The sequence below is a fragment of the Argopecten irradians genome, chromosome 4 (genome assembly GCF_041381155.1).
Source record: "Argopecten irradians isolate NY chromosome 4, Ai_NY, whole genome shotgun sequence".
Classification (NCBI taxonomy): domain Eukaryota; kingdom Metazoa; phylum Mollusca; class Bivalvia; order Pectinida; family Pectinidae; genus Argopecten; species Argopecten irradians.
This window is the reverse complement of record NC_091137.1, coordinates 42,858,315-42,868,259: the sequence shown is the minus strand read 5'-3', so window position 1 is coordinate 42,868,259 and position 9,945 is coordinate 42,858,315. Positions and strand designations below refer to the sequence as shown.

The window sequence follows — 9,945 nt, the reverse complement described above, 5'->3', positions numbered from 1 at the left end:
ACTGTATTATTTTTCTACTATTTCCGGATTTTAAGTTACAATATTGGGTTTTTATTTTAGTGTTATTTCTTCGGAACATATCTGCAGCTTTTCTCGTTCGTGATGGTGTTGTAATTTGGCAAAATTCAAGGTTTGTTTACAATTTGTATAGCCTATTCCTATCACATGCTATATCTATGTATCTATTACCATTTCTTTTAGTCATTGGGAATATAACCAAAATGTCATTAAGCAGACACTTCATGTACAAATGTGCACACTCAGTCTTTTCTGGCTCTGCCATGATCAACCCACAGGTGATTGCAGTTGACAGGTTGATAAATCATACAATATACATACTGTAGATATATATAGTGACTGACATATGACCAAGATGACAGTTATATATGGCCCGTAATGCCCGTATTACTATTAAAGATCAGTAATACGGGCCCTAACGTTATATACATATAACTATACAATAATATTTATCCCTAAGTGTTTGTGTCCATAACTTTGATAAATGAGGAACTTTTATTATTTCACTATTCATATGTATTATATCGGTCATTATAAAAGTTAAGGGGAAACTCTTTTCCTAACTTCTGAAATGCTCTGGTAGTGCTGGGTTCATACAAACCTTAGTTTAAAGGTGAACATATGCATGTTAAGTGTGCTTCGATAGTACCTGTATATTATATTCATTTTACAGTACAACACAACACGATTATATTTGTACTATCAAATCATGTGCTCTGTTACATTGGCACCCATCGGTCATTTTCTAGTTACCTTATTATATAGGAGCCTTGAAAATAGAAGTCAAAATTATTATATTATAACCATGAATTTGTTGTAAGCATGTTCGTTAAAAATGTGTAATTGTTAAGGCCAGGACTGGAACCAACGGAGCGGTCACCCATCCATGAGTCATGCTTGATTCCTGTGCTGTCAGAGGGCACCCTACAGAATGTATGCTGCCAACTAGTGTAACATGCAGAGGCCCAAACATAGGGTGCTGTCATTCACGAGAGGGTCATGCTCATCATTGCTTAGCTATGAAAAACAGTACCAACACTCATCCATGCAGCCACAAAAGCTAGCTCAGATGGACTATGTGGCTGAAATACCCATATTTGCATGTATTGTCACATTGTACTTAGAAATGGTTATATCCTTTGAAAGTGCATTTATACAGCTTTGACATATATATCATGCTTATAAATGTTTACATGTGTACATATATTTTGTAATTTGACATTTAATTTATTGAAAATAAAATCAATAATCCTATTAAAGACAATTTTGTTATTTGATTCAACAGTTTGAGAGATGAAGATGCTGTATAGTGGACCAGTGGGTGTGTCCAGTGCTAAGGAGCTCCCTAGGGCATGATTGGTCGATTCTGTACCAGAATTAATATGTCTTGCCGGAAGTGTTCATGTGGTGCTGGTCTGTTTATCAGGGCATTTCACACATTGATTTGTCTTGCTGTACCCACAACTCTGCTTTTCAAAAAAACAGGTAAGCACTGTTCATTGTAGTCCATGGCCTAGGATTCTCTGAATACCTGATCTGCTGAATATTGTTTTCGCTCCATATCAATTTACTACCTGCACAATTTTTGCACCTATATATATATATTACAAGGGTAAATATGAAAAACGGATCGATGATGTTAAGTAGTGTCTATTTTCTACTTCTGTGTAATTCTAAATATTTAGACAGGGGTTGACACTAACAGTGAACAAATATCAGGCGGCCAAAGCAAAATGACATTTAGTGCAGTAGCCCGGCAGCTGACTGCTGACTGCTGTACCAAACTGCAGCCCCCCCCCCCCCCCCAACCGAATCAGGGCTGCCAAGGATAACAACATGGCAGCCATTTGGTCTGCTAAAGAGAAAAGTTAGTGTCAACCCCTGATTAGTTGCATGAATGTTAACCCATTTGACCTCTTGTTTTCTCTCTCTCTAAAGTTATAGAAATACTGTAAATCGAAATTTGGGGTTATAAGTAAACAAACATATCCTATAAGTAGGCTTCCATAATGTGTCTAATGTATGATTATATTTTCCACAGCCCTACAGCATGCCCTGGTGGAGTTCTCTGACCCTCTGTATGGAATTAGCTATGTGGCACTCCTGATATTCTCTCTAGTCATGTACTTCACCGCCTGTCTCATCGACCCTGGATACGTTCCTACTAATAATTTAGGACGTAAGGTAAGGCAGTAGATCTTCAAAGCAAAATTTGTTTATATAGCTAAACATGCATTAGGGATATATCCTCTGTATAAAGACTACCTGTCACTTCCTTAGGGTCCTGATTTGACCTGTGTATATAAAGACAACTTTGTTATAGTGACCAACTTTTCCCTTGTCCCTTTGGTGGTCTTAGACAGGTTGAACTGTATATAAGAGGTTCTGAAGAGCATGGTCGTGCTTGAGATATTATAGGATGATGGGCCACAAGCTGACTTTGAACAGAGCAGTTGAGGTACACGATAATGATTCTACAGCATGTTACATTGAAGAACTTCAAATGTTGCTCAAGTTAATCACACATTTATTTTAATAAGCTAATCAATTCATATGTACTAGATTGACTTTGAGAGAATATTTCAAGTTGACCAATGCTTAAATCTTGATACTTTCTCTTGATATCTGAGATATCCAAAGAAGAAGTTATTACAGGTACATTTACATCTGCTGTTGATATAAAGATCACAATTCTTATTTCGTAACATGTATCAAAGGTCAGTGTTTCAGTTGTGATTTTAATGAGTGTAATTTTTACCTTTCTGTAGAAATCAGCTGTGACTCGTCCCCCTCAGGATGACAGCGACGAGGATGTTGACCCTGACACAGAGGACCATACACCAATGTTACGTACAGCCACCGGAGAAATAGACACAGAAAAACTTTACAGATACTGTGATTATTGTGAAATTGAGGTAAAACTTCAGAAAACTAGATATTCTGATGATTGTAAAATGGAGGTAACATCTAAAAGCTTAACTCATTCACCCCTGGAAATTCATAATGGACTGTTCCAGCCTTTGAATTCGAAGTGTTTAAATGTGTCTCCAGGGGTGAATGAGTTAATGTTACCTGGTTCAAATGATCAAACTTGTGCCATTTTGTGGCATTTCTTGTGTGTCCTTTGTATGTCCATCAAATACCTGCTTTGTCCTGTAAGCTGTTGATAAGAAATTAAATAAATATGTCTGGAAGTATCCATAGATTTTTCGGATGAATGAACACATTCTGAAAATTAACCTCCTTTCCCTCCCAACCAATCGAATAAAAAACATGTGTTTTGGTTTCCGCTTGATTTATTGTTAGTAATAAATTTTATACAATGTAATTTACTTGCAACAACAAATAAGAAGATATTGTAAGATGGTTAACTGACCTCTTTTAAAACACATGCTGGCTTTTGATTAATTGTGATGGTTTTGATTGGATACTTACAGCAACCAATGAGAAGTAAGCATTGTGAAGATTGCGAGATGTGTGTGAGGAAGTACGATCATCATTGTCCCTGGCTGGAGACGTGTGTCGGGGAGAGGAACCACCGCTTCTTTTGGCTCTTCCTTCTGTCCACAGCAATTCTTATCCTCTGGACATTTGTAATTACATGGTCAGTATAAAAAGAAAACACACTGTTTAGTTTAACTGTGATGTTTTTGTTCATATTCAACCTAAACCATTGTAGTGAAAAAGTTACCAGAAATTGTACCACTGTTTTGCAGAAATGACTTTTGATTTGTAATACACGTACTATATGACTTTTGATTTACTGTATTGAAATGGCATGCAGCAGAAGACTACACAGGTATTAAATAATATAGAAAATTTACTGAAGGAAACCTTACTGTATCAATTTGTCTAACTTAAACATGCTTTTGGTACTCTTGTCCACCTCTTGATTCAATTCATATGAAGTGAGGTGAAATAATATCTACTTTAAACAGATCTGAATATGTAAAAACAATTATATCTAACTATATGCAATATTTTCGAAATTTAATGTATTTATTCTATAATTAATGTATTTGACTGAGACCCTTAGGACTTATGTGCACCATAATATATTTTACTCATTATGAATGTATTTGTGTTACAGGCGGGCCTTTGACCGTGAAAATGAGTGGGAGGGCTGGTTCCATAACAACGCTGTCCTATTTATTGATATAATGGTGCTGGTTCTCGGTGGTTTCTCTGTATTTGGACTTCTCGCTTTCCACTCTTACCTTATGGTAAGAAACATGACGACATGGGAATGTGCCGCCCGGGAAAAGATAACATACCTTAAATATCTCGACGATGACTATAACCCGTTTGATCAGGGATGCTTCCATAACATGTACTGTTTTCTGTGTCGGACCAGAAGCAGAAGGTGGGAAGTCCTTTATGAGAAGAAAACAGAGATGCGCAAGAAGAACAGCGGTATAGTGTAGAGGTTATATCAGTCTGTTGTGCTCTGTTTTTTCACCTATTTGCACATAGATCAATCTTATTAAAATTTATATATATAGATTTGTAATTCCGCTCCACTACGATACGCATCAATACAAGATCTAACAATCCCGTTCAGGTTCACCTTAGCATGACCACTAAGATGAGTGTGTCACCCATGAAATCATCTCTGCAGTTGAATCCCTCTGAAGTATGAATAACTCCAAAAACATCCAGAGATGTTCCCATTCTAGGCCAGGGGTCATGCTGAGGTGACCCTGAATGGGAATTTTTCATATCATGTATTAGAGCATTTGAGTGGAGTGGGATTACACTGATTTTAATTAGATTTAACAAAGATTTTAACTTATTATTGTAATATGATCACGTTTGAGGTAATCAAGAATTGATTCGCCAAAGGTCAATTAAAAAATTACCAAAAGACTATATATAACAGAGCAAGGTTTTGTGATAGCAGTTTTAATTTTGTTTCTTGAATAGCAAAGGAAAGAATCTGTCTGTGATGTCATACTGCAGTGTCTGTTGTCAAGCTTATTTCTAATATATTTTGTATTTTCATATTAAAGTTATATATCCTTGCGGGTAGGTATTGATTTTGACGTCAACAGTTTTCAGGGGTAACGTCATGCATGGTTTTGAGAGAAAAAGAGTTTCCCTCCCAAAATAATGACGTTACAAAGGATACCTACTCACAAGGGAAGTAACTTTGTGATATTCAAAGGTAAAATAGTTCATAATGACAAAGAAAAAAATATTTATATTTTTCAAAAATCTTTTTTTTCCAATTTGCCATAGAAATGCTTTGCTAAATGTTGTTACTGTGTCTCTCCAATGCTATGTGATATTATGTAAAATGTATTTTTATGCATTATTACAAAATATATTTTGAAATGTATTCAATTATTTGTAAAACTGCTGCAAAAGAGAAATTTATATCAGATCTATATTTTTCATTTCTCAATGTATAAACTATATTAAAGGGACCATTGGATTATTTGTTATAGTCATAAATATGTTAACTACTAATTTACACAAAGTCAAATTTTCTAGATTTTGCTCTTTGCATTTAATTTCTATTTCAAAACTGTTTCATATATAAGTATTGTATATATGGGGAATAACTAGAAGTTAAAATCTTTCACTTTAACCATTACATGATCATGACCACCCATTATGTCTGAAAACAAATGGTTATTTTACATAAATAACTTGGTATGATATGATATTATTATAATTTCACCTTTCTTTGAGATTTAATGGGCTTTGTTGCTGCTACATATTAATGTTCAGATGAAAAACAAATACATGTACATCTGTTAGGTTATTCATCTTAAGTCTTGATTCCACTCTTTACATATTCTGAACTAAATTATCTCCCCTAGACTGTCATAATTTTGCAACACCCATACAACCCAATACATGTGTATATATATTATTTATTTTACGTTTCATGTAATATGACGTCACTAAAAAAATGACGAATTCAATAGCCATGTCGCGAGCAGAAACTGTAATATTTTAAGCAAATAAATTTTCATAAATGATGTGATAGGAGAGAAAAAATACTCTTTCATATGCTGAATATGAAGGATAAGGATATTCCACCCTATGATTTGGGGCTGTGGTAGTCGAGCGGTTATGATGTCCTAACATATTACCACAAGCCCTCCCCATTTCAGCTGAGAGTTTGAATCCCATATTGGCCAGTTGTTAGGTACTGAGCAGTGGTCTGTGGTTTTTCTCCAGGTACTCCACCTTCTGAACCTAGCACATCCTCAAATGACATTGTCTGTTCAATAGATCTTAAACTACTCAAATCAAACTCTAAAGATACCTCGGTTGGAATATCCCCATCCTTCATACCCTTATGTGAAAGAGTTTTATAATCTTATACCTGGTAGCCTATTATAACACAGTTTATATATATAGGCATAGTATTTTGGGGGCTATAAAATATCAAGGAGATATTTTAGCTACACATACAGGTATACATACATGAGCTCAGGTGTCGAAAGGAATTTGCATTGTGAAATAAGTAGATTAGCTGTACCTGAAAATAGGTACAATTTAATCAAATATTTTTATATCTTTTATACGGTAATAGACGCTAATGACACAGCAATAAAAATGAATGACAGGTTTAGATGTAGTGAGTTGTATTTTTTCACGAAATGAGCAATACACCTTGTATTTTTAGAGTATTTCATTAACAGGGTATGTTTGATAAGGATTGTGGTCGTAGTTACTGTATGTGATGTGTCAGGTCCCTGTGTAAAAGAAGAAAATGTATGATTTATATAGAGGCAATAGTTTATGTGTCAGGAACAGTTTGGGTTGTCGTTTGTCATGTCCCTGTGTAAGAAAAGATAATGCATAACAAATGTACTGTTGAGACAATAGTTCAAAATGACATATGTCGGGTTCTGTAGTATATAAAGTTTCCGTTTCTCAAGTTCCTGTGTAGCTTAAGTCAAGAGAATATTGTTGTATGTTGGTTGTAGTAGTTTAGTTGTGATTCAGGTGTACAAGAAGAAAATGTAATAATGAGGTAATAGTTTAGTTGTTATGTGTCAGATCCCTATGTTATTCAAGAAAATGTTTTGATGCAGAGACAATTGTTTAAATTGTTGTATGTCATGTACAGTAGTTCAGTATTCAATTGTCGTGTGTCAGAAACATTGCTAGTCTTGTGGAATCAGTATGATACTTTCAGCACTGAATACACTTGACTTGTGAAGTTGGTGTGTCAGGGGCCATGAGTTTCATCAAGGTTCCTTAACTATAAGGAATCCCTTTACTTTGAATTCTTCATTACAGAAGTTAAGGTAAATTTCTGAACTTATATAACTTCTGTAATGTTTTTTCTTAGGAGAATTTTAATTCAAAATTAAGGAACTTTGATGCAATTAGGGGCAGGTGCCTGTTTGGGAGTTGAAGAATTCAAATGCAGACAATAATGCATCAGGTCAAGTGATTGAGAGGAGAAAACATTTATTTCATGCCTTGCACTGTGTCGCTCAATATGGAGACAAGAGAGGTCATGTCACAAGATATATACTATATTTCTTAAAGAAATCTAATTGCTTAAAAGAGCCTTAAAGATCAAATGTTTGATTTTTAGCAACATAATCAGAGATGTAGATAGAATTCTTTGTATAGGATACCATGTCATGATTTCTAGAAGTCTAATGCAGAACAATTTCCATGGGAACAAATTTGAGAGAAAAAATGACGTTTTCTAAAAAACTTTAACTTGCTAAATAATAATCAGAAACCCCTCTATGTATTATGTTGGTCTTGATTAAATCTCCCACAGATACACTGAACTTGAAAACTCTTGATTATTAAAAATTCTATCATAATTTCACCAACGTTGAATAAATAGGGTGGGACATAAATTACTATTGTATGTTCACATGCATTGGTTTGTTTTTTTCTACCTCAGTGCCTGTGATGCTTACAAAACCAGAGTAAAATTTTCATTATAATTTATGTTTTATGCTTTGCAAGACTTTGGTAGCATGATGTTAATTTTGAATCTGGCCTTGTAATACAGGTAATGATATACAGATATCAATTGTCTTTGCAGTGCATGTCTATAATGTGCTATGGTTATTATTATGTTGACTTATTAATAAAGATTTAGTTTTCAGATTTTGTTTGACAATATGGACTTATAGCAGTGTTTTTTTATGTTGAGTGTAACTTTCAAATACTGCTGGTTCAGTTGTTGTTGTTGTTGTTGTTTACACGTTCATATATGTTAACATATTAATCTTAGATACTGTATTCAACCCAATAAGCTCTCCATCACTATCAGCGCCCACCCTCTTTCGAAATGCAGACAGAAAATATGAAAACTGTATGTTTCTTTATTTGATTTCTTTTGCATATAGACTTTAATATGACTTACATTGTGCAATAATTTTATAACAGTCTAATTCAAATTTGGTTTTACCAAGCGCCCCCTTCTCCCCTATTTGTTTTCTTTCAGTTGTTTAATTGACAAGGGTCCTTATTGGGTCAAATACGGTAAATTCTTTAGAGAGGTTGTTCATTACAACATTCCACTAAATGAAACAAGTTTTACATGGCAAAGTAAACCAATATATTATGTATTTAAATTATTTTTGCTGTAACTGTATGACACTTTGAAACTGTATTTGTGAATCAGTGAAATTTAGTTCTTCATATACAGCATTAACAGGACTTCTGAGCTTTGTAATTTAAAATTTCCTGAATAAATCTTTCTTTTTCATCTTTATGTTGTATTAAGTGTCATTTTTTTTCAATTTTTGTTTCATCAGAAGTTAGTGTTTCCTTGGCATCAGAATTACTTTTGTTAATGACTTTGTCCTCTGCAAATATTCTCTGGAAAACTCTTAATTCACAGGACGGATTTCAACGACACTTCACAATGATGTTCATAACCATGTGTAATTATGCAAGAAGGCTTTTAATTATTTTCTGAAACATTTGGTTGCCATAGTAATCAGATCACTATATAGAGGTTTTTGGTTGCCATAGTAATCAGATCACTATATAAAGGTTTTTGGTTGCCATAGTAATCAGATCACTATATAGAGGATTTTGGTTGCCATAGTAATTAGATCACTATATAGAGGGTTTTGGTTGCCATAGTAATCAGATCACTAGAGGTTTCGTAAAATGGCCAAGAACTCATTTAGTCTCTGGATTGATATACAATGCTCAAAATAATACAAGTTTATATCATAGTAATTTTTCGACTGTGTCAGATGTTCTCATTAATTCAAAATGTATCGCTCACAAAATTTGATCATTGAGACATAGATACCAGATACACCATACTTAAAGTTTATGATTTTTACAAATGCTGACATGAAGTTTTACTGGCGACGAAGTGGTATAGCAGTCCAATAATCTTATACAGATCGCTCAAGAAATAATCTATACATAACTAAGGACCATGGTTAGCCAGGCCAGCAGATGAAATTTGTGAATAATCTTTTCATTCATGGCCATTTTCGATCATTCCATGGGTTACTATCTCTGTTGATATACCCACCCCTGGAATATGTCATAGCAAAACCAAAGATTGTGCTTACGAAAACAGGTAAGACATGTAGTCAAGGTCCTTTGATGAACATCAGAGATTCAAATAACGGTACATTGTGGCTTTGAAAATATGCATCAGTCTCTTATTTTCAAAGGAAGATACTGAAGTATGTGATTGGTCAGTTGTTTTCTCCTAAACTGTCTTTAGTTTTTCTACACTAAATTCCTGGGGTGGATATAATGAGTGATAGTAACCCTTGGAATGTTGAGGAAAAGATTCCAGCAGCTGGCAATCTTGTTTTCAAAGTGGCCCAAAAGTTGAACATGCACAATAAGGGACCAAGGGAGATAACTTAATTAGTAGTAGTAGTAAGATATACAGTAAAACCCCTATAACTCGAACTGCAGGGGACCAGGTCAATAGTTCGAGGAATACGGGGTATTCGA

The 9,945-nt window shown here is 34.4% G+C and overlaps 1 protein-coding gene across 1 annotated transcript; it reads left to right on the top strand.

Annotated features, from left to right (window-relative positions):
• The first annotated feature begins 58 nt into the window (after nt 1-58).
• LOC138321748 (palmitoyltransferase ZDHHC12-B-like) lies at nt 59-8,725 on the top strand. The gene is made up of 6 exons (XM_069265678.1): nt 59-130; nt 1,304-1,503; nt 2,060-2,202; nt 2,787-2,933; nt 3,456-3,622; nt 4,109-8,725. Exons 2-6 carry the CDS (start codon nt 1,371-1,373, stop codon nt 4,440-4,442), a joined length of 924 nt encoding a protein of 307 aa, XP_069121779.1. The 5' UTR covers nt 59-130; nt 1,304-1,370; the 3' UTR covers nt 4,443-8,725.
• The last annotated feature ends 1,220 nt before the right edge of the window (nt 8,726-9,945 follow it).

Excerpts from the sequence above, each read along its gene's own strand:
- LOC138321748 (XM_069265678.1), top strand. The coding sequence starts at position 1,371 with ATGATTGGTCGATTCTGTACCAGAATTAATATGTCTTGCCGGAAGTGT. Across the intron at positions 1,504-2,059 it reads TCTGCTTTTCAAAAAAACAG|CCCTACAGCATGCCCTGGTG; the intron begins GTAAGCACTGTT and ends TATTTTCCACAG. Across the intron at positions 2,934-3,455 it reads GTGATTATTGTGAAATTGAG|CAACCAATGAGAAGTAAGCA; the intron begins GTAAAACTTCAG and ends GGATACTTACAG.